Genomic DNA, 25,504 nt, shown 5'->3' with positions numbered 1-25,504 from the left:
GCCTTTCTCCAGGGGATCTTCCCCACTCAGGGATCGAACCTGTGTCTCCTGCTTTGCAGGTGGATTCTTTACCGCTGAGCCACTGGGTAATCCTGACTAATTAGTGAGTGATTACTAACTAATCTCATAGAACAGAGCCAGGTCTGATGAAGGAATTAACTGATCAAGCAAGGAGTAAGGAAGGCACCAAGGCACGATGACAAACATTCAATGAATGTTCCTCAAGTAGAAATTTGGATTCACCTATACTTACTACCTGCTAAGTATTAGGACTAATAGTTGAGATACTGAAATAAACTAGTCTGTTCAGAATGGTAAGGTGCTTTCTGCTGATAAAAGAAACTGGTTTTATTCCTTCGCTTACATGGACTTAGAGGGCTATTCCCACAGAGGCGTTTGTGACAGAAATGTCTTTGGCAAACCTTTGCTCAATACTCTTGAGCATTGTCAAATTACATTATTAGTTTCCCAAGGTGATAAATTTTTAAAGATGCAACATTTATTTGAGATTATGAATTCTATCTGTAAACATAGAATTCTATTTCCCTGTGTTCCTGTGGAACATGAGAACACAGGAATTTCTGTGGAGGGGAGGGAAAACAGGAGGCTTAGCACATAATACGTAAATTTGTTGCAGATTTGGGAAGGACTCCTGACTGATATGAGAGCTCACACTGGAGTGGAAGGGGCAACGAGTGGGCGGAAATCTAACTCTCTTGCCAGTCCTGTCTAGTTTCCCCAGCATCAAGTCTGTTGCTTCTGTTTCTCTTGTTTTGCCTCGTGTCAGTTTTCTTGGTCTCTTCTCAGGAGGAAAAGTCCAGGTAAATCTAGAGTCATTTTGCTCTGAAATTAGGAAGGTGAGATTTCTTTGGTTGCCGAGTGTTGATCCAGTCAGATACAGAGTAAGTGAATTTGCCGCAGGGGGTGTGGGCCAGCTGCTCTTCCTGTTTCCTCGTGGGCCTCAGAGTCTCACCTTCAACTTGTGTTTCTGCCTCTGTTTGCATTGCTGTCTACACTGACCACCGCCTTCTCTTCCTACTGACCAGCTTCCTCTGTTGACGCATCGTTCCTTCTTCCTCATCCCTTCAACCTGCACAGCACTCGTCAGCCTGACTCTTCCAATTTTAGCTCCCATCTCGAACTGCCAAATTCCTTCCATGTTTCTTGGTTCCCATTCCTGAGGGGGATGGACTGATCAGTCCAGTTTGCAGTGTTGAGCCAGATTACCCAGAATCACTGGCTAGCTATGGGGCATCCGTGATCAGGAGGGGGCAGTGCCGTGGGGGCGTCCACTGAGGACGCCAAGGAAGCAGGCGACTGTAGGGGTGGGAGAGTGCAGCTCCTTGTCCGGCGCATGTCCTTCTCTGCAGGACCTGCAGGGAGGCTTAGTAGCTGCCATTTTTAGGTCATCCAATGTTCCTATTTCTAGTGATGCCAGTTAGAAATTTTGAAAGTGTTTGTAGGTAGGCAGGAAGGAAAGCATTTCTTCAGTAAGTCAGCACGTAGAAGAAGCTGTGATCAGAAGAAGAAACAAGTGATGGCAAGGGGTGGGGTATTGTCAAGCTAATCTTGGGGTGGGGGTGGGGAGCAAAGAGAAAACAAAGGGACTCTCTGGAGAACCAGTTTGAGACCAAGAAATATGCCCTAGGGAGGTCTTCAGTAATATGCCTGAGACCCACAGCTGTCTCCCTTATTCTACTCTCCCCTGCCTACAACCTAGAGCCATATTATGTCCCATACATCCATTTATAAGTTACCCTGTTGTTTATGTGGGGTTTCCCAGGTGGCACAGTTGGTAAAGAATCTGCCTGCCGATGCAGGAGATGCAAGAAACACAGGTTTGATCCCTGGCTCGGGAAGATCCCGCAGTGTTCTTGCCTGGGAAATCCCATGGACAGAGAAGCCTGGTGGGCTACACAGTCCATGGGGTCGCAAAGAGTCAGACACGACTGAGCATGCATGCATACTACATATACATATTTGTTTACATAGGCTCGTCTGGGAAACTTGCCATCATTTATGACCTTGCTCCTGTGGAAAAATGCATCGTTAGGATTGAACAACTGAATTACAAATGGACTTGTGAAACAGGCTTGCAGCTAAAATTGGGAACTGCCTATAAATAGATAGCAATCCAGAACTTTCACTTGGGAACCAACGATCACTAGAGAATCAACAGCTCTCAGGAAAAACTTCTGCTTCCCTTTCCCACAACTTTGCACCAAGAGAGAATGTGCTACCAGGGTTGGGTGAGGTTTAAAGAAATGACTTTAACCATAAGCTAATAGAAGATTTTCACGGTTTCCAGTAATGAGATTAAAGTTAATTCCAAATGTTGGAGCCAAAGTGATAAAAAGAGTGGGAGCTACTCTTTTGGGTGAGAAAAGGCAGCTAGTCCTTCTGCTTCTCTGTAGCTCCAGGAGAGTAAAGAGGCAACCTCCCCTGTCCTCCCTTATTCCTTTCTGTACTCTCCACCAAGAGGCTGATTGTGTTAGGCCAAGGCTGTGCTGCCTACTAAAGAACGTGCTAAGTAGCTCTTGGCCAGAAGAACTCAGATTTAAGTGTGATCAGAAACACCTGGTGAAGTGGTAAATAATCCAGACTCTCTCCTGGAATTTGGTTAGCAGGTCTGGGTGTGGACTAGGAACTTGTATTTTTAAAGGATGATTCTGGTACAGGTAGTTTGTGCGGCATATTTGAGAAAAAGCCTGGACCTGGAACAGAATCTGGCTCTCCTGCTAAGATAAGGTGTGTGTGTGAGTGAACACACGCTTGCCCAGCTTTAGTTCTGGGCTCCAGAAAAGCCTCTTGCCCAAACAAAAGGTTTTGCTCCGACCTAGATCAGAAGAGCTTAGTGTTTTTAATTTGGGGCCAGTGCCAAGTTAAGTAACAGCTCCCATTAGTTAGGCTGCAGGCCTTTGAGCCAGAACTTCCTGGGTAGAACCGTGGTTCTCCACCTTATTGCACACTGGAACTACCTGGGTCCTCTGAAAAATACTGATGGCTGGGTCTCACTGCTAGAGAATCTGATTTCACTGACCTGGGGATAGTCTGAATAGCTAGGATCTATTAAATCTCCTTGAATATTTCTGATGTGAGCCAAAGTTGAGAACTTCTGGGGTAGGGAAAATAATTTTCATTTCCCTGGAGCCCTGTCTAAAAATAATATTCACCCTTTAACATGATGGACACCATAGAAGAAATCTTGAGTTTTGCATTTCTGCAAGGTAAAACCAAACAAAAATCGACAATATACATGAGCTAATGTCTTAAATAGTCTTTACCTGTAAACATAGTCATGGGTAATAAAAATATTCTTAATCTGCTTCTTTTGTCATTTGGCAAGAAAGAAAGGCATGGCATGATATAGCTGAGAACCCTCTAAAGTATTTCAGAGACAAAGTCAATTACAACAATGCTCCTGATGTCAGAAACTTTTTCTAAAGAAAGTGAAAGGAGTTAAGCTTTTATGTTTTCTTTCTTGTTTTCCTGAGACCTAGCTGATCAGATTTATCACTGATGTAGGTACAGTATTTCAAGAATATCTATGGCTTGATTCTTTTCCTTTTCTAGAAATAAGTGAATGAATGTGAACATATTGAACAAATGGACAACCAAATTCTGATCATTAGAGGAACAGTGACTTTATTAAATCTGTGATATTCTGATATGTTCATACAAGTTAAGTGACTAATTTTCTTCAAGTGTTTTTTTTCATAACAGTCTGGGGTATTTGGGTTTTGTGAAAATTAAACTATCTCTTGTCACAAATCAGTGCAATTCTGTATTTAAGGATGATGACATTTATCTCAGAGATAGGTTAATGGGACTATGTCTGAGTTAGGTTGAAGCCCTGCTGAAAAGTTTAAGAAACTGTAAGTAGATATGCAAAAATTGAGAGTTCTAAACGGGGGTCCTTTCAGCAGAGCAATGTATGGATTTTGGGGAGGCTCACATACACTCTGCAACAGTCTGTGTGATTTTGAATGTAGTTGTTTCATTCTGTTTTCCTAGGATAAGGTCCATAGCTTCTATCAGATTCTCAAAGAATTTATAACCACAAAATATTAGAACCCAGGGTTCTATATATTTAAGTAGAGAATCCTCCACTCCAGGCCCATTCAACACAGTGTGTTATTGAGAACAAGGTATAGGAAATGAAAAATAATAATAGTCTACTTTGCTCTTCAACCCTGCTATTCTCAAGGCCAGAATTACAGATGTTTATGTGATATACCAACAGACATTAGATCTTAGCTGATACTGATTTGTGATAAATGATCATTAAAGGGAGTGGCAAAGATTCTGACTTTTGCTTATTTTGCTGAAACTCCCACACCATGGTGGGAAGCGTGGGCAGTTTTGACCAGCCAGGAAATGCTGATAGCGGCCAAGCCAGAGCCTCTGCTTTCAGTGTACAGAATGGGTACAGTTTTTCTAATTGCTGGGCAGAGACTACATTTAATATTTTCTAGCTGATTCCTATTCCTGCATCTATTAGATAGTGTCAGCTTGACATGGTCATTGTTAAAGACTGCAAATGCAGTACCTACTTTTCATCACACCTAACTCAGGAAGCTATAGCTTTTCTGAAATGATAAAGAGTAATGACTTCTTGAAAACATTACTTTAAATAGGATGTGATTTAATTTTAAAATGCATTCACTTACAGATATTAATTCTAATTTCTATTTGGGAATTTCTCCTAGGTGACATTTAGCTTCATTATGGGGAGGGGTGTGATTTTTTTTTTGTTAAAACAATATTTTAAACAAAATGTATCTAATATTATATAGTATTACCTCTGCAAGACATTTGAGTGGTAAGGTATATAGCTAAATTTTTCCTTGGGGTGAGAAATATAATGTGTGAAGTTAATTTTTATTAATAAGGCTACTTCCAAAATATATGATCAGTGTACAGTTTCATGGGGATTCAAGGAGTGACAATTAGCATTGTAGATATTTAGACATGAAGCTACACCTATCACATTTTTGTAAACATTAGTGTAATTATAACGGTTTCAGCTTTCATGAAAGTTAATGTGCATTTGCCTAAACAGGAAGAAAAGGAAATCTTATTGAAAACTAAGAAAACTGTTTTTATTAAATTTGACATTGGAGTAAATTCAAGATAATCCATCCCATGTTAAAAATAAGGAACTATTTATATGTGTTTAAAATTGGCATTGCTGCCATTCTTAAATTTGAGTGATGAAGAACCATAAAAAATGGTTTGTATTTGCTTTTGGTTTTCTAATCAGGTGATTGACCCAAGCCATTTTAAAAGAGAGATGGCAATGTTTTATCCCTCCTTTAAAGAAGAGTCCAGTAATCTAACCTGAAAAGTGACACTACGTCTGGTGGTTTAAGTTCTTGAACAACAACAAAGATTAATTAATAATTCCTTTTCTCCAATGTAGGAGAAACAAATCAAATGTAAATATAAGTACTGTTAAATGCTAATGCTTTTTCAAAATGTTTTAATCTTAGAAATGCCAGTAACTGTCCCCATTATAGATATGTGACTGAGGTGGCAGACATGAAAATAAAGCAGTTCATCTGTTTGCAAATTAAAAATGCACATGACTGACTGGGGACTCACACAAAGTGGATATTAATCCTTCTTGAGGAAAACAAGCAAGGGTGCTATCCTGGGTGACATTTATCCCCATATGGAAGAGTGGGCTTTAAAAAAAATTATTACAATGACATTTTAAGCCACATTACATTTATATAGTATTTTCATACCATTACCACTTCAAAATCTTTGATAGTGGGATGTCCAGATAGAATCCCCACTGAAGTTTTATCTTACACCTAGTGGAGTATAAATGATCTTGCAGCTGACAATAAGAAATTCTGACCCCTGGATATTTAAAAAAATAATCCATATTGTTTATTTAATCCCAAGTATTTTTTAATTGCTACCATGCTAGTTTCCCTAGTCCTGGCTGGTGTTCTTTTCGGAGTTGCTACACTGGTCCTTTCTTTGAAACAACATACGTAATCCAGCAAGGCACATGTCAGCCAGGCTTCAGGTTGAAGCCAGGCCTGGGAAATATTTTCCAAACAATCCCGTCTTCATCCTTTTGACCTGGGGTGGAACTATTGAGAATGTGATGGGGAAATTGCATTGAGGGGGACGTTGGGTCCTGTAAGGGTCCTACTACTCTTGAGATACCGTGCATGGGATAAGTGAGGAGAATTACTACCACCTTCACGTAGCATCTAGAAGTGCTAAAGCCTCTGATGACCAAACCTCTCCACGAGCTTCCTCGTGGGAGAGTCCGGCTTCTGCCCACCTCGTGGGCAGCTGGGACCTAGTTTTGCTAGTGGTAGCCACAAAGGGCCGTGAGGCTCAGCTGGTCATCACTGGGCGAAGCAGCGTCAGGATCGCTGTAGATCTGCGTCAGGGCTAAACTCAGGATCTCTTTCTTTTCCTTGTAAAACCGTAGTTCTTGTCCTGCTTTCCTGGCTTCCTCCAGCTCCCTCAGGGCCATTCGCAGCTCTTGGGAGAGAATTCCCGGCGACTCCCGCTCCTTCATGATCCAGTCTAGGGCCATGTGGCTGCGCATCTTTTCATCCAGGGAGTACTGGGAGTAGTAGGAGATGACTTCCTGGGAACCAAGAGACAAGGTCCAGAGCATCAGTAACGAGCAACAGAAGCACCTGGGCTCATGGTCTTCTGACACTTCGTTTCCTAGGCCTCCACCCCCGACCCCAGCACACAAACACCTGCGGGGGTTCTACCGACAACCAAGCCCCTCTGATGCTCATGAACTAGCCCAACCCCAGGACACACCTTTTAAAGGATAAAAATGACTTAAGTTGGTACCCAAAGTAAAGGTCACTCCAGGTTGAATCAAAACACTGCCACCAGGAATGACCTAATGTTGTTCACTGAACAGAGCTCTAACCTCACTGGAAGCTATATGTTCCTTTGAAACTGCATTCTTACAATTAGTATGAGCTTTACCTCATTTATTTATAACCCTTCTGCCCAACATTAGCTCCTTTGGTAAGATAGAGGGAAACAACTGTACAGAAGGATTCGGGCAGAACTGGGTTTGGTCACACCCATTGCAGAAAACAGGAAGCTTTGAATCAGGACAAGACTTAGACACCAGGAGAGTCAACTTCCTAACTGCTGTGTTGTTAGCATAAGGAAGATGACAGACGAAATGGCTCTTAGTAACTATGGGAAGGACTAAAAATTATGGAATGTAGGTGTTATCATCACTGATATCATAATGGCAACTTTATGTGCACTGTCTCTTACTTTCTGCAGACAATGCAAAATTAGTCACCATCTTCCAATTCTCGTGTTTAAAATTGGCCCCTACACTGTAATGTCATGTATAAGTTTGATGAACACTCTTTAAGAAGACCTTGTGGAGTGGATGCATTGCTTATTTTTATTTTCAAGAACATATGGTATTTATTTATGACCTTAACAAATTAAAAACAATCACGGAAAAGTGTTTGTAACCAACTCAGCATGTTTCAAAGGCTTTTTATGAAATCAAAGGAAAAGAAAAAAATAGCCAAAGCCATTGTCAGCTACTCATTTCTTTTCCATCTTTGACATTTTGAAAGCCAGGCTTTCTAGGCAAAGAACAACTAAAAACTCCTGGGGCAGCAGTGCATGGAAAACTTTTACATCCACCCTCATCTTGCTGACTAGTAGAGGCTTTGCTCCTCATACAACTTCCTGTTAGCGAATTCTCAAAAATAAACTACTATCCTCGAAATCTAGTGGGATAAAGGAAGAATAAATCTTAAGTGATAGTAGGGCGAGAACCATTAGGTGCATGGGATTGCCTTTGCCACCAAAAAAGGGGGCTGGATGCTTTTCATGGATAGCTAAGAAATAGTGAGACCCTGTCTCTGAAAAATAAAGAAGAAACTTCCAAACCCCCAAACTGGAATGATTGGAAAAACAAAAAATTGAAGTGATGGAAATGCCATGTCTCCCACCTTTATAATCAGTTCTGTTGCCCACTGGGAACATTTGGTGAGGGTGAGAAGAATCCTCCTGCTATAAATAACTACCTGTTCTTGGTGAGGAAGTTTGGAGGCGGTGCAGACTCACATTTCTTTCTGCTTTGAAGAGTGGGAGGGGCACACTGCGTGGAGTAGATGCCATATCTGACTTAGGAACTAGGTCTGTCTTAGTGATCCCTCCATTCTAGCGTTCAGTACAGGTATCTAAATCTGTCCTATGGCCAGCCAACATTCTTCTTAGTGTGTGTATGTGGTCAGTCCCTGACGCAACTGGACTGAGATATCGAGATCTAAATCTAGAGAGATATATCAGAGAGAGATATACCAGATAGATATATCAGATATATATATATGTATATATGTACATATATATGTTAGTACACTCATATACGTTGCACATATAGTTACGTGCACACAAATGCACATAAATTTACATATATTTATATATGTTAGTATATACATATATATATATATGTTAGTATACATATACTTCCCTGGTGACTCAGACAGTGAAGTATCTGTCTGCAATGAGGGAGATCTGGGTATGATCCCTGGGTTGCGAAGATCCCCTGGAGAAGGGCATGGCAACCCACTCCAGTATTCGTGCCTGGAGAATCCCCATGGACAGATGAGCCTGGCGGGCTACAGTCCAGAGGGTCTCACAGAGTCGGACACAGTGGAGTGACTAAGCACAGCATCTATATATATATCCTCTGCTTTTAATAAATAAGGTACTAAACAGAGAAAAATTCAAATAAAGGAACCTCAGTGGAAGATGCCATACAACACAAACCTGCTTTTTATTGGAAAAATCTCACCTGTCGGGAACATTTTGTTTCACGAAGGGCTTTGAGGCTTCCATTCCAGTGCAATAGTTGGAAAATGGTCATAAGCTCCTATAAAACCCAAATGCTTGTCATTAGTCTCAAAGCAGAAATCTGAAAGAAAGTGCCTCAGTGATTGCCGAAGAGGTCATAACTCTAACTCCCAACTATATCAGGCAAATGGAATATACAGTACTGTCAGAACACTTTGAGACTTCAAATACCACAGTCATAGGCTTCCGGAGCATTTTTCCTTCCTTCCTCTGTTTTATCTATATTTGGCATGAACTATTAAATAATGGACAAATTTACCTCTCAATAGTGTAAACACATATGCTGTAACAATTTTATACCCAGGAAGTTATATAAATATACCAGCACATCTTCGAATAATGTGTAGGCAATATTTTAAATGTTCATTTTTAAAGGAATGGTTACATGAAATGGTTACAAAAAGGAATGGTTAAATCCTGAAGTGTAGCAGAATATAGCACCCCCAAATATGCAACTTTGGTATAGTGATTATTTTGAGCTATAACTACTTAAAAAACTACAAACAGAGGAAGAGGCTTTCTCTGAACTCCCATTATCTCCCAAAAGACAGATCCTCCAAAAGGAACTTAATTGTTATAAATCCCTTCTCCAGGAGTTTCATCAGCCAGGGTGTACTGACTCTTTCACAGAAGCAGAAGCTGAAGTTCACTCCATGCTCGGCCAGACTTTGTCACTATCGCATCTCCTATCTGTTCTTCTAAGGATCAATTCATCTTTCTTAAAGGTTATCTCCTCTCTCCTGAGGGGCCTCCCTGGTGGCTCAGCAGTAAAGGATCTGCCTGCCAATGCAGGAGACCTAAGAGACACAGGTTCAACTCCTGGGTCGGGAAGATCCCCTGGAGGAGGAAATGGCTACCCATTCCAGTATGCTTTCCTGGGGAATCCCACGGGCAGAGGACCCAGGTGGAGCCTGATGGGCTACAGTCTGTGGGTTGCAAAGATTCAGACATGACTGAGCAGCTGAGCAGGCGCATGCACTTTCCTGAGAGGCCTACACCCCCTCTCCCTTCCGGATTCAGATGGTATTTAACCCTGAGTGCTAAGCCACCTTGTGGAGGTCCTCAGTTTCCCCTGGGTATCTCTCACACATACATGAGGTGCACTTCTGTTTTTCTCTTCCTAATCTGTCTTTCATTACAGGAGTCTCAGCTAAGAATTCAGAAGGATAAAAAGAAAATGATTCTTCCTCCCTTATAACACAGTCATCCTACCAAATACAATGCAATCTCAAAGGGTGAGAGGGCTCTCTATTCTAATGTAGAGTCTCTGTAAGGTGTTGTTAAAAACAAGGTGTCCAACATGTATACTGTGTGCTACTACTTGATTAAAAAAGAATTAGAAGATGCCTATAAATATTTGCTTATAAATGCCTAGAGGAGTTCTGACAAGATACAAAAGAATCTGGGAACATGAGTCGCCCCTGGGGAGAAAAATCAAGCGAGACTTTCCTCTGACACTCGCATGTACCTTTTGAGCTTTGAACCATGTGACAATATGCCATATGAAAATAATTTAAATTTTAAAAAATTCAGGCCAAAAAATAAATATAGAGCATATAATGGACAAACTACAGAAACTGTAAAATACCCCTGAGTTTGTAAATTCAGTCAAGAAAATGCCTTAAAATATGACCAATAAGGATGAATTGACATTAAACCCACCCACAGTTTTCACATTCAACGTCCAGGGCTGAGCACAGCATTTAGCCTTTCTATCAGCATCATCCTTTCCCTGCATGATACTGAGTGCAAGCTAACATGTATTCAACATACTGAAGACTTTGTTTGTCCAATCTGATTTGCGTTAGCAGTCTTCCATTGAAGTTACCTGCATTTTTTTTTCTTTCTTTTTTGATCAGAGAAACATATACAGTGGATTAGTGGTAGTACAAACCACAGCCACATACCTATTGGAAAATAACAATACAGTTAAGGAACTTCCTGGTCATGAGACAAGTTATGAAAGCTTAACATTTGAACAGATGTCTTATGCCCATTCCAAGAAAAAGTGGACTTTTATTATCTTTATGTCTGCTTGCTCTGGAAAATGTTTTCACTATGAAATCTGGACACATAAGCTCAGTTTGAGATTACAGTTACCTTAAAATTATGAGGTAAAATTTAAAGAGATAAGATCATCAGAACAAATATTCTCATGTCTAAATGTCTCATGTCTGAATAGCACTATTCTCATGTTTAAATTGCCATTAGGATGTAATGCTTTTCTTCTTTTCGGTTTGGGATTTTGTGTATGTATTACTACATGGTAAGCACCACAAGAACACACTTTGTTAGTCGCTTAGTCGTATCTGACTCTTTGCAACCCTATGGACCATCGCCCGCCATTCCTCTGTTAATGGAATTCTCCAGGCAAGAACATAGGAGTGGGTTGCCATTTCCTTCTCCAGGAGATGTTCCCAACCCAGGGATCAAACTCAGGTCTCCCACACTGCAGGCAGATACTGTCTGAGCCATCAGGGAAGCCCAAGAACAGAGACCTTGTTAAGGGCAAAATCATGTGTTTCCATTAATTAAAACATGACATGGACACCAGCTGAGCCACACACTGACCCCATGTCTGCCCCGGGTCCTGGGTCCAGTGCTAGGGGAACTCACCCCTCTTAAGACTCCTCTCCACTTCTCTCTGCCCCCATCCAGATTTCCACTCTGTCACATCACTATGCTACTTTGGAAAAGTGAGAGTCTTTTGTTCCCTAACCAAATCCATAATCTAATCTGGCTCCCACCACTCTGCCTTTTGTCAAGATAACCCCAGTGGCTGAGAGAGGTAAACTTGTATTGCCCTCCTTGCTAAACCCTCAGGCCTACTCACTGAATGCTTTTTAGACATTAAAAAAATGGATAGGAATGCTCTTTAGGTTCTGATATGAAGTAGTCTCCATGGTGTTTACAGGAGGGACAATATTGACAAATGTTTTATTGTAAGACTCCTCTTAAATTTTGTATTTTATTGTATATGTCCATTTCCTTAAAGAAGAAAATGAATGCCACTCCACTCCTTTCCTTATCCTGCAATCTTCATGTAATGTCAACAATCCAGAATGATGTATTGAGTTTATTCTGTGACTTCAGTAACCCTCCTGGCATCGTCCTTGCATCCGTGTGGCCCAGTTTGAGAAAGAGCCTATTGCTAACAGAGCTCTTAATTCCATCCTCTGATAACTGTCGCTTCATAATATATTTTTCTTCCAATGTCCTCTCTTATTTATGTGCCAAGCCCCTCATCCAGATAAATTCCTGTTGTGTTACTCAGCAACTCTCCTAACACTGTGGAACCCACAATTCTGTGAACGGAACTGGAAATCTTTCTCATATCCCTTGGCAACATACCCCCTCTGATATAACTTCCCCACTGAGACTTGGGCTGTTTTTGCCTGCAGGGGGAGGATTATCCTCCTCACCCCTCTAGTTTGTCTACATTTCTGTCCTAGCATCAAGCAGTTCTTTCCTCTGCAGTAATACAACTGCCTCTTCTTCCTTGCAGCTCTTGTTCCTAAATCCCCCAGGAAACATAACCTTCTTTCTACCTTCTTACTTTCTGTCCTGATCTATAGTGCTTGCCCTCCTCTCTGGAGATAACAGATCTTACCATCGTCATATGAAGTATACTGAAATATTTCCACATTCTCCCTGTCCCATTTCTTTATTTCCCCTCACATGACCAAGAATTGATGCTTTTGAACTGTGGTGTTGGAGAAGACTCTTGAGAGCCCCTTGGACTGCAAGGAGATCCAACCAGTCCATCCTAAGGGAAATCAGTCCTGAATATTCACTGGAAGGACTGATGCTGAAGCTGAAACTCCAATCCTTTGGCTACCTGATGTGGAGAGCTGACTCATTTGAAAAGACCCTGATGCTGGGAAAGATTGAAGGCGGGAGGAGAAGGGGACGACAGAGAATGAGATGGTTGGATGGCATCACCGACTCGATGGGCATGAGTTTGAGTGAACTCCGGGAGTTGGTGATGGACAGGGAGGCCTGGCGTGCTACAGTCCATGAGGTTGCAAAGGGTTGGACACGACTGAAAGGCTGAACTGAACTGACTTGAACTGACCAAGTTCACTATCTTCAGATCTTCCTGAAGCTGTGTGAACCCTGGCTCAATCCCAGGAAACCCTTGCATGCTTATCATTGACTTCACTGGAAATCCTTGCTTTATGAAAGACTGGCGGGGAGAGGGTGGCTGTGGGCTTCTGTGAGGACTCAGTTCCCAGTTTCCCCATGACTCCTCACTGCCTGGTCTTCTCAGCCTTGTTTTCTACTTGCTGAAGCCCTATCGTTTTCAGTGAAGTCTGTTTGGTAAACTATCTGCCCTGCTTCTTCCTCACTGAAGTCTTTGAGCTGTGTTTGTAACATAGGCTGATCTAGAAGCCTGGCTCCTCTGCATGGGCTTACAGATAAACAAGCTGGCCTAGAGGTGGGGTTGAGACTAGGGCCAGGTGAATGAAGCAACACTTTAGGTGAGTCGTATAAGTTCAGGGTCTTTTATTTAAAATCCTGTCTTTATTTAAAATTTGGATGTTTCATTTATCATAGACTTTTACACATTTATTTTGAGTTTTAAACGTATTACGTTATAATATTATTTGCCTCGATTACTGAATTTTTTGTTGCTCCTTTAAATTTTGTACCCCAGGTGAATGCTTGACTCTTCTTACCCTAGTCTGGGCTGTTCTGGGGATCTTGTCTCAGCGACAAGGGCAGTTTCACAAGCTTGTGATCTGTGCAGTCACACAGGCTTTGAGCTTGGTTTAGTGGTTTGCTATCTTTACATTCATAAAGATAGCAAATCTTTAAATTCATCCCCTGGAGAAGGAAACGGTAACCCACTCCAGTATTCTTGCCTGGAGAATCCCATGGACGGAGAAGCCTGGTAGGCTACAGTCCACGGGGTCGCATAGAGTTGGACACGACTGAGCGACGGAACGGATCTTTAAATTCATAGCAATTTTTGAACAAAAGGCCTTAAACTTTCATTTTGCACCAGGTCCCATAGATTATGTAGCCAGTTCCCTTTACCAAGTTTTAGTCGCTCAGTGTGACCCCATTGACTGTAGCCCACCAGGCTCCTCTATCCATGGAATTCTCCAGACTAGAATACTGGAGTGGGAAGCTATTTCCTTCTCCAGGGGATCTTCCTGACCCAGAGATCGAACCTGGGTCTCCTGCACTGCAGGCAGATTTACTGTCTGAGCCACAGGGAGCCCCCATAAGTAAATTCAAAATCAAATGGTGAATCGAGTCCTGTGTTTTCTTTCTCTTCAGGAACATTGCAGTTGTAGCTTTCATTCTACAACTTTTCTGGTTCGTGTTGTCATTCATTAAATATAAACCAACAATGACTGGGGTCTGTCCTCACAGAGCTTCCTGGTGTTGCCTCCTACGAGAAACAATGTGTGGCCTCCCAGCTACTTTGCAGGGAGAAAATGAACACTGCTTCTCTCTGGAACTCTGTCTGGGAGACTGGCTTGGTTCTGTGATTCATCAGAAATAAGAAAAACAAACAGTGTAAATGGAGAACTTGAAAAACAGGTGGGCACCATCTCCCCACCCAAGAGAATGGATTTAAGAGGAAATTTGTTTATGGGATGAGGTTTTAAAAGGCGACCTGGAGAATTTAGCAAAGATGTAAATAAACAGCTCGTCTTTGGATTGCATTAGGCTTCAGAATAAATATATTAACCGGCTTCAGTCAAAGTGCCTTGAATCTGACCTTGACAAGACCCAGTGGCTAGAGCTGCTGCCATCCCACCCCCGCAAACATGAGGCAGTTTTCTCTACGGGAGAGAGGCAAGGCTACCTTAAACAGGCACCCCAGCCTCCTGCCCACAAAGTGAAGGTAAGCAGAAGCCTATCAGATTTCTTCTGAGCTCTGCCTCCATAACGGCCACCCTGGAAAGCCTGAGGGCAGTCAGGAGACAGCAGACTTGTTGTTACACTGTATAGTCATCCATAGCTAGATACAAACACACATCTATTACCCACCAGGGGACTGAATGGCTGTGTTGACTGCAAACAGCCCAGGCCTGTGGTCAATTCCCATTATGCCCAGAAACAAGTTGATGCATTTAACCCAGGCCAGGGAGGAATGTGTAGGAAAGCAGCAGGCAACCTGGGGCTGGAGGAAGGAAGAGGGATGTACTTCTTGGCCCTGCCTGTGGGTTGCCAGCACCCCTACTGGGGGAGGGAGTTTGGATTTTTCCTGCTCTCACGTCTTCCTCGACCCCTGTCTCTCGTCCGGCACCCAGAGTCCTTTATGAGAATTTATGAAGCATTTCCACAAAATGAGTCAATTATTTCACATACTTAAATACCTTACTACGCAGACCACACAGAAACCATGCAGCCCATAGTAAGGCAATTAAAACAAAAAAGTATTACTAAAAGGTGGTTGAGTACAGCCTTTCATAGTACTTGGACAGAACTTAAAAATTAAAAAATTTTTTGCCTACCCTATATTTGGCAGACTAACCCACTGCATTTAAAAAAAAATCATTCTTGATTTTTCTGAAAATAATTACTAAATCCTATACAAACTACAATGTTCTTGGCCAGGCAACATTCATTCTGTAAGAGAAAAAAAAAGTACAATATTCTTCTGTCAGGGAGAGAGGAGAAATTAAAATAAATGATTTCTTTCTTAGGGAATCATTGTGCTAAATGCTTTATAAATGTCACATTGTCTAAATCCCACAAAAACTCTACACAATGGACATCATGATTCTTATTTTGTAGATGAGAAAAACTGAGTCTCAGAATGGCTGAGTTCACAGGTGACAAGTGGTAGAACAGGCTTGGCACTTGGATCTGTATGATTTTTTTGTGTGTGTGTTCCTTCTCTTGTGTCGTGTGCCTCCCTTTTATGTTTCCTCTGTTTGACTTTAGACTGTTACGGGGTATAAAAAATGACTCTTGCCAGTTTCACTCTTGTATTCTATAGCAGGGCTTCCCTCCTTCCCTCATAGCTCAGTTGGCAAAGACTCTGCCTGCAATGCAGGGGTCCCAAGGCCCTGAAACATTTATGGCTGGGAAGCCACTTTGACCTCATCTGGAGGCTTTAGGTTCGATAAAGCTGTCAGGGGAATCCATCCGGTAGCCTCTGGCATTTCAGTTGTCATTTTTCACTGAGCGTTTACCATATGCCAGGAGCCATTCTGAACTCCCTGTGCGGTCTTGTCTGATCCCCACAATGGCGTGTGAGGTGGCCCTGCTATTATTGCTACTCTTATTCTTCCTGATTTATGGACAAATGAGGAAGCAGAGTTAGAGGTGAACGACTGAACCCATTCCCCAGTCAGGGATCAGAACCGCCGGCTGCTGCAAGCTGCTGTCTACCCCGGAAGGTGAGCTTTGAGGTCTTTTGCAAACCAAGACAAGCAACATCAAAGGTCAGTGAGACCACAGCTGCTTACAGAGAAATCTGGATGACTGAGATCTTCCTGGGAGAGGATCAAAAAAGAGCATTTTTGCTTCAATCAAACAAGAGAGTGGTGAGTAAAATGAACGAATTTTAAAATGGGCAGGATGGACGTATCCACCTGAGAAGTGACTATGGTACTGTGGTCAGGAAAAGGGTTTGAAAGGCGCCGAAGATGCATTTGGAGCTGGCTCTAGGCTTCAGCTTTACCACCACTGTACATCACACCGTGATGAACACTTTTCCATGAAACTTTATATTCCCATTGCTTCTTGGAATCTAACCAAAAATAATAGAAATCTTGGAGGTAAAGTCTCCTTATTATAACACTACATATTGATTCTTAGTAGCATTGACGTATATGGATCGTCAACTGTATTCAAATTTAATTTTTTAGAGAGCATACTTTTCATTCTCAACCACTATTGAATTTTTGTCTGTCGAGCCCAGTATAGGATAATAGTCAAAATATGAACTCAGAAATCAGACTGCCTGGGTCTGAACCCAGGGTGTGCCATTTACTAAGCTGTATGACATTCTTCCTTCAATGATGACATGGGTATAAAAATACTCGTACGTTTATTGTGAAGGTTAGATTATGGTGAGACTTGTTAAATGCTTAGCACAGGGCCAGACAAGGTAAGCATCCAATGAGTGTAAGCTATTCTTCTTTTTCTTACTACTAATATAATTAATTTACAAATAACAGGTAATAGAGTTCCTGAGCTCTGTTATTGCTTGTCAGCAGTGGAATGAAAACAGCTACAGCTTGCTAAATTTTTTGATTTACTTAATGATAGGAGATGGCAGATCTTGTTTAACAAAAATACCATAACGGAGGGGGAAATTGTTTAATATACATTGCAGTCACCTTCATCTATAACTTCTGAAAATTAAGAACCAAATGGTCATGACCAGTATTTCAAGCTGCTTGATTTGATTTAAAGGGGAGCTTTATACTGAAAAGCTGGTAAAGTGTTAATAGGGTCATAAGATGGTAATGTTCCCTACCTGCTTCTTAGCTTAAGTCTTCCACTTTCCTTGAAGAAGCAAAGATTGTGCCTTGTTGACTTGTTTGTTTTAGCCTACTGCAGTGCTGCTAAAAGACAGTTACAGTGCTGGATTCTAAGAGGGTTAAATTAAAATGACCAAAATAAACAAAGAGCTGTTTGTGATAAGACTGGCATTCCCCCAGGCTTCTAGGGTCTATGTAGCAAAATAAACATGTGGCAGGTACCTGAAACTCTAGCATGGTCTTCCCCATGTTTGACTCCAACATGTAGTGATAGGCTCCGATGCTGGTGCTTGGGTCGTCTGCATCATCCAAAGTGCCCTTGGGAAGGAAGCAGAAAAGGAAAGCATCATGGATTTTTCCTCCTCTTCTTTGGGGGTCATGAATGAATCCTGTGGCCCCATGGTGAAACTCCTGTGGTTCTAACTCTTCAGGTTACACCTTACAACCATCTCCGGCTGATTTGGGATAAAAGCCTTCATTTCACCATCTCTCAGAGTGAAGAGGATTTTGAAGTCAATTTGAATCTAGCTTTTCGTTAGAATGTTAACTGATTATATACTCAAAAAGAATAATTATACTAAAGCAGAAATTCCCACATCTCTATAGAGTTTTTGTTGGTAGTGGCATTGCTGCTGCTGCTGCTAAGTCACTTCAGTCGTGTCCGACTCTGTGTGACCCCATAGACGGAAGCCCACCAGGCTCTCCCATCCCTGGGATTCTCCAGGCAAGAACACTGGAGTGGGTTGCCATTTCCTTCTCCAATGTGTGAAAGTGAAAAGTGAAAGTGATGTCGCTCAGTCGTGTCCGACCCTTAGCGACCCCATGGACTGCAGCCTACCAGGCTCCTCCATCCATGGGATTTTCTAGGCAACAGTACTGGAGTGGTTTGCCATTGCCTTCTCCGGGTAGTGGCATTAATGCCACCCTAATGAGCAGCCATGAAATTAAAAGACTCCTACTCCTTGGAAGGAAAGTTATGACCAACCTAGACAGCATATTAAAAAGCAAAGACATCACTTTGTCAACAAAGGTCCGTCTAGTCAAGGCTATGGTTTTCCCAGTGGTCATGTATGGATGTGAGAGTTGGACTATAAAGAGGGCTGAGCGCTGAAGAATTGATGGTTTTGAACTGTGGTGTTGGAGAAGACTCTTGAGAGTCCCTTGGACTGCAAGGAGATCCAACCAGTCCATCCTAAAGGAGATCAGTCCTGGGTGTTCATTGGAAGGATTGATGTTGAAGTTGCAACTCCAATACTCTGACCACCTGATGCGAAGAGCTGACTCATTTGAAAAGACCCTGATACTGGGAAAGGTTGAGGGCAGGAGGAGAAGGGGACGACAGAGGATGAGATGGTTGAAAGACATCACTGACTCAATGGACATGAGTTTGGGTAAACTCCAGGAGTTGGTGATGGACAGGGAGGCCTGGCGTGCTGTGGTTCATGGGGTTGCAAAGAGTCGGACACGACTGAGCGACTGAACTGAACTGAACTGAATGAGTGGTTGCCCGTTGAGGCTGTTTTCATCCATTATTGAAATCTTGAAATGCTGACTTGCTTCATAAGCTTCTAATGATTACCAAGCAAATTATGTAACTAACAGGGAAATAATTCTCCAGTTGTATGGACCATTCATATTTTATCACCATGATTCTTTTTTTTTTTAAATTTTTTAATTTGAAGGTTTAAGAGAGAGGGGACATATGTACACCTATGGCTGATTCACATTGATGTTTGACCACTGTGATTCTCAATGGGAGCTTTTCATAATAGGCTGGTGTTCAACCTGGAGACATGGATTTTGGTTTATTTTTTCAATTCTAGACCACTTAATCTTTGAGAAACAAGGTGGGTGGGTGATGGGGAAAAATGAAATTCCCCTTCAATATTTGGTTATGGGGAGTGGCAATAAAAAAGCTAACACGAGCTCTGGAATGGCACTGGGGCCTGCCCTTCACAATCCCATGGCCTTGGGTTCCTGGGAAGGTGGGCAATGGCTTTGTGAGACTGAACGAACAACTGCCAGCATCAGATGGCTGCAGATTTATAGCTTTTGAATGCAATAACATTAACACACTACTGCCGAAATATTTATGTTGGCTTTTTAAATACCCCAGAGGAAATCCATCCAGAAGCCTATGAACCATATATATGCTCCTTCCTTAGAAATTTCCATGAAAAAAATGATAAATTACATTTACACTGAGGACCCCTCCCTGCTCCTGAGTAAATGCCACACATATAAATCAGGCATCATTTTCCTAACTTCTCTTCCTCAAAGGCACTTGAAATTTACAGGGCAGAAAAATAAAGGCTTCCTTTCATCCTCAAGAGCAGAGACAGAACAGAGCTCCCTGAAGTCTCCCTGCCAGGATAACCACTCTCAGTCCCTGCCTCTCTCCCCTCATCGCTTCTCTGTGTGATAAGAGCATTTATGAGGAGGGAAGGCAGCAAAAAAGTTCACAGCTGGTGTGATAATGTCACCTTCCTCATCAGTAGCTTCTCCAGAATGACAGAACCTTGACTTGCATAGTCAGGTTAAGGGAATCGGGGAATGAAACTCTCAGATAGGGTTGATCCATGCTAAAGGAGAAGCAGGAGGTAGCCTATCTCTTTGGTAATGCCCTTTGGTTTCTGCACTTTAAGGACATGTAGGGAGACGCCTGCCCCAATGGAGACCCAAGGCTTCCTCCGTGGTGAAAATGGTTTATAGTTTGGAGGTACAAGGATCAGGAGCATCAAATAATTCACGGGGCAAATAATCTACTCCTAGATTGACGAGAAAATGTCCTGTCTAAATTTCTAAGACATCGTTTGGCTCTCAAAGCACTTTGCATTTAATTACATCTATTACAGAAATTTCCAGAGCTCTCAGAATAAAGTAATCGATACTAAGTGTGATAAGTTTAACATCTAACAAATATGAGGCATACAGCTTTTCTCATAGCTAAGCAGTTAGTGGGTTTCCCTTGTGGCTCAGCTGGTAAAGAATCTACCTGCAATGTGGGAGACCTGGGTTTGATCCCTGGGTTGGGAAGATCCCCTGGAGAAGGGAAAGGCTACCCACTCTAGTATCATGGCCTGGAGAATTCCATGGACTATAGAGTCCTTGGGGTGGCCAAGAGTCAGACACAACTGAGTGACTTTCACTTCACTTCACTTCAAGCAGTTAGTATTTCCTTAAAAACACAGATTGCAGGACCTCACACTGGCTGGGGAATTGGCACTTTTAACAAGTGCTTCAGATAATTTTTATGATTAGTCAAGTCTGGGAAAAACTGAACTTTTTTATGTCTAGGTTAAAGCAGTATTCAACTGCATGCATCCTCAGGCCCTAAAAGAATCAGTGCTCCTCAAACAGCAAACACCCAAATAAACAAATCAAGATGGATAATTTGATCCACTTTGATAGACAGCTTGATTAATTGCGATCCAGGAAGGCTAAATAATCTTGCTGAGACATGGATAGGGAGACAGCCCCAATATCATGATTTTCAATCTAAGTGCTTATTTTGCTGAAAATTGATGATTTAATAGGTTAAGGAAAAAACCCTGCACAGTTCTTAAAGAACTTGTACACATTAGCATCTCCCAAGATTCAAAGGCCTCAGAACTCTTAGTATAGCCAGCTCCCCCTTCCCTGGTGGGTACTCACGCTGGTGGAGGCAACTGCTTCCTGCACACTCTCCATAATGAATTCCTTGGTGATCCGGCGAGAGGGCAGCTCGTTGAAGAGGGAGTTGATTAGGGCCACTTTAGCTGCATCCCGTCTGGCCTCGGCTCTACTTAAGCAGCACTTAAGGGAAGGAGAAAAAGAGTCATTAAAGAATCTGGCATCTCATCATTTCGCCCTAACTCAATGGGTCTCTGGACATTCATTTCTATTTATACATTTGCTGTCTGCATCTACTCTTCCATAGCCATTGCTAATCCCCTCGATGATCATGCAGACTTTTTGCAGCCCCAGAGCCCAGGCAAATGTCTTGGTGAGTCTTCAAATGTTTTAGTCTTATTTCAGTCACTCAGTGCCTACTATGTATGAGAGGCTTTCACACCTGTTAATAAATAATAACAAAAGTAATAATGGCGACTGTTCTGTGCGCAGCAATTGAACTCCTTACCAGGGCCCTCCTCAAATCTTTATTTCAGAGAAAAAAAGGAACGAAGGAAAATGGGAGACTCGTTTAACACAATAATTAAAAACATATATTCTGGAGTCAGACTCCTTGGGTTCCGATTCCAACTCTGGAACTTACTAGTTGAAAAACCAGGGACAAATTAGTCTTTCTGTGCCGCAATTTCATCCTCTCCAAATGGGAATAATAGTGGTCCCTGTGTCATAGGGTTGAGGATAGGCTCAATATCATTAATACAGAGAAAGCACCGAAATACCCAGAATGTAGTAACACTCTATGAGAGTACCTCAGGCTTATGTTTTTTAACCTTCAGGTTAGGACCAAGTGGCCGCTGTGAAAGATGGTTTGGGCTTTTTCTTTAGTGTTGGATGGCAATCTATAAGCCTTTCAGGTAGCTTCAGGCAGCAAAGCCCTTCAAGCTTTAGACCTCTCTCAAGGTTTAGGCCACCGGCATTAAACCAGGGGTGTGGAGACTGGGAGAGGTGTCTTTGCAATTGTGGATTTGGCTGGAAATTTACAGGATACTGAATTCTGAGTCAGCAGTCTTTCACTAAAGCTTGGGTACCACTTCTTCCAGGAAACCTTCCCTGACCGCTCCCAATTGCAGGCTGGGAGGACCAGCATCCATAAGAGGCACATACCACACTGAAGTGTAATTGTCTACTAGCGCTCTGCTGCCCAGCCCCAGGCTGTGAGCAACCTAAGGGCGGAGTCTTTGACTTAACTCTGTCTTTGCACCTGCAACATAGTTTGTTGCGTGAATAATTGAATATAGCCTAGGAAACGGAAAGCACCTGTCACTAAAGCGAGTGACAAAGTATTTAAGAAATCCTCTTAAAGAAGAGAATTTAAGATATACACTAATTCTTATTCATTTTAAAAAGCCCCACTTCAAAATACCCTTTATTGTATTCATAATCCAGTAACAGAAAAATATACTAATATGTGAATTGCGGAGGGGAAAACTGGCCTTTTAGTTCAGGCGCTCTGAGAGTACTAGTTTTGCCCGAGTGTAGGATATGTTTATTATTCTTTGGAAAATCAGTTCCCTGTTAAAAAGCAAACAGAGTTTTTGCAAATATTACCTGACATCTGTAAAAGCAGCTCATTTTAATAAGAATTTGCTGTATGAAACATATAATAATGCCGTTGGGGGTTTTAGAATTTAGAGAATTAGATTCAGATCTGGGCACTCTTACGAAACTTTCTATCTAAATAATAGCAATTTAAACCATCTTTCATAGAGCGAGACCTAGTAAACACTACTTAGATAAAAGAAGCTATCTATTTTAAATAAGACCAGCTAAGTACTAGATCAAAGGCGCCACATACATTTACAACCAAATGGCACTGCTTCTGAGATCAAAGTGCTACAGGGCTGAAAGAACAGAAAGAGCCTTTACCCAGAAAGCATGGAAAAGGACTCCGAGACTTAACCAGTATCGAGATTTTTAAAGCAGACATATGTCTTTACTTATTTTACTATTTCAATGTACAGAATCTTTGGTTAAAATGGGAGAGAAAGTGTACCAATTAATAAGTACATAAAATAAAATAAATTCTGAGCCATCAAAGGCTTTCCTTGCTATTGTTCTTTGCATTTCTGAAAGACAAGTACTTCAAAATGTCTATAATGTTAACCAGCCGCTTTCTTTTAAATTTTGGAGCTACAAATCCGAGCCAGTAAAACTGCATATTTTTCTTTAGGGATCTTTTAGTGGGAACTCTCAAACCATAAGGACCTGTGTTTGGACAAGAAATCTGGCCAAAGCAATCTACTTGGCAAATCTAAATTAGAGTGTGGATTCTGCTGTAAGAGCAGGCACTGTGAGAGTTACCATCAAACAGTGGGAAATGCTGCAAGAAAATAAAATATGGTAAGTCACAGGACGTTTTATTGACGTGTCCAAACTGGTCGTCAAAGACATCATTTGGGGAGTGAATGAAGTATGATGTTATTGCAAAGCAACTTCCTGCTGGAATTGGACTCCCCAGGTTGTATGGTTCATTCTTGCTGTTTGTCAGCCAGACCCCAATCATAAATACAGATTTGTAAACCATGACTTATCCGCTAACCATTCTTACTTGTTAACACAGAGAGACAACTTCTGTCCTTTGCACTTTGTGAAAGTGCAGGACTGGAATATTTAATAGTCAAGATTTTACTAAAGTCAGCTGTGGATTTCTTTAGCATATGGAGCCACATGTTTTTCAAGTGCCTAGAAGACCCCACTCAGACATTTATCTTGATGCTTGGATGCCTTTCCTTTGCCGGTAGATTATAAACCACTATAATCATTTCAAAGCCTCTCAGCTCTAAAATTAAAGCCAAAAAAAAAAAAAAAAAGAGCATCTGTGGCATTGCTCAGGAAAACTATTTAAAGGTGGGGGCAGCCAGCCTCTGAGAAAACCCCCAGCGATTTCTGCCTCCTGGTATTCACACACTTGTGCAGTCCCCTCCCATACTGTACAGGTTTGGTCTGTGTAACCAACAGAATAAGGCAGAAGCTATGGTACGTCCCATTTGACATTAGGTTATAAAAGGCACTATGGTCCTTCCTGGTCACACTTGCTTTCTCGCTAGGAAGAGTCAGCTGCTGTGTTGAGAGTAGTCCTACTGAAAAGTACACATGCTAAGGATCTAACTAACTCCTAAGAACCTTCTGAGGGAAATTGGAAACTGATCCTCCAGACCCCATCAAGCGTTTAGATGACTGTGGCTCCAGGCTTGACTGCAACCTCTGGGAGGCCCTGGGCCAGAACTACCCAACTAAGCAGCTTCCAGACCCCTGATCTTCAGAAAGAGTGTGAGACAATGAGAACTTTCGTGGCAATCTGTTACCCAGCCACAGATGGCTAACACAGAAGCTTTGCTCCCATCAGGTAACTGGGAACTTCTTCAGCCCACCCTTGAGGTCTGTCTGTCTTAGTTGCTCAGTTGTGTCCGACTCTTTGCAATCCCATGGACTGTAGCCCGCCAGGCTCCTCTGTCCATGGGATTTTCTAGGCAAGAATACTGGAGTGGGTTGCCATTTCCTTGAGGCAGAGCTCACTAATAATGATCCTTGTTGCTGGGTGCTTAGCTAAGCTGTTCCAGGTGGTGCTAGTGGTAAAGAACCCACCTACCAACGCAGGAGACACAAGAGACGTGTGTTTGATCCCTGGGTCCAGAAGATCCCCTGGAGAGGGAAATGGCAACCCACTCCAATATTCTTGCCTAGGAAATCTCATGGACAGAGGAGCCTGGCAGGCTATAGTCTACGGGGTCCCAAAGAGTTGGACACGACTGAAGTCACCTGGCACGCACGCACAAGCTAAGTGTTTTATGCCGATTCCCACATTTAGTTATCACCACAATCCTGTAAGGTTTATTTTGTTGTGATCCTTACTTTGCCCTTGAGAAAACAGAGGTTACATAGCCCAGGGTCATATAACTTAAAAAATTATCAAAGCAAGATTAAACCCCCTGTCTGTCAGACTTGAGAGCCCAGATTTTTAACCACAACACTATTCTGCTTGTCGCGTAAATGGTCACCCACCTTGGAATAGAGAAGAGATATAATTTAGCTGAAGTCTCCCAGCATTCCCCAAATCAGTATAGATAGTACTTTAGCCCAAGCTAAATACTTGGTACTCCGTGGATCGTTCTGACATAGGATTCCAAGAATATCTCCTCCCATTCCCACATGATGAACTCAACTTCTTTTAAAAGAAAAGGCCAAGGAAGAAGCAGTGCAGTGTCTCAATAAACTGTCCTCAGTGATGAAGGCATGTGCTAACAATTATATTAATATCATCTTCTCTCCTATGTCCTTTTAGTTTTTTTCTTCTCCTGAACTGTAGGGACAAGGAAAATGGAGAAAGACCAGCTGTGACTAGAACAGGAGATCAACTGTCAGTCCCTGTTAGAATTTTCTTGTGCTGTCTGGAACTGTTCCCTTGATTAAAAACGGAGCCAAGAGACTTGAGAGTTTTACCACACAAATTTTAAGGGTTTTACCTCAACAACTTTAAGATATATTTGGTAACCCTT

The 25,504-nt window shown here is 42.0% G+C and overlaps 1 protein-coding gene across 1 annotated transcript in view; it reads right to left on the bottom strand.

Moving 5' to 3' along the window:
• Positions 1–3,628: 3,628 nt before the first annotated feature.
• Positions 3,629–25,504, bottom strand: part of LIX1 (limb and CNS expressed 1) — a 54,805-nt gene continuing 32,929 nt past the window's right edge. The window contains exons 3-6 of the mRNA XM_055430946.2: positions 20,991–21,131; positions 17,559–17,654; positions 8,825–8,902; positions 3,629–6,619 (exon numbers count right to left, since the gene is read on the bottom strand). Of these exons, the coding sequence (XP_055286921.1) occupies positions 6,332–6,619; positions 8,825–8,902; positions 17,559–17,654; positions 20,991–21,131 (603 nt within the window). The 3' untranslated portion in view covers positions 3,629–6,331. The remainder of the gene's footprint in view (positions 6,620–8,824; positions 8,903–17,558; positions 17,655–20,990; positions 21,132–25,504) is intronic.

This window comes from Moschus berezovskii, chromosome 8 (assembly GCF_049115385.1).
Source record: "Moschus berezovskii isolate FMDL1 chromosome 8, NW_MosBer_1.0, whole genome shotgun sequence".
In the NCBI taxonomy this organism is placed as follows: domain Eukaryota; kingdom Metazoa; phylum Chordata; class Mammalia; order Artiodactyla; family Moschidae; genus Moschus; species Moschus berezovskii.
Note: the sequence above shows the minus strand (reverse complement) of the source record. Positions and strands in the feature narration are given on the sequence as shown.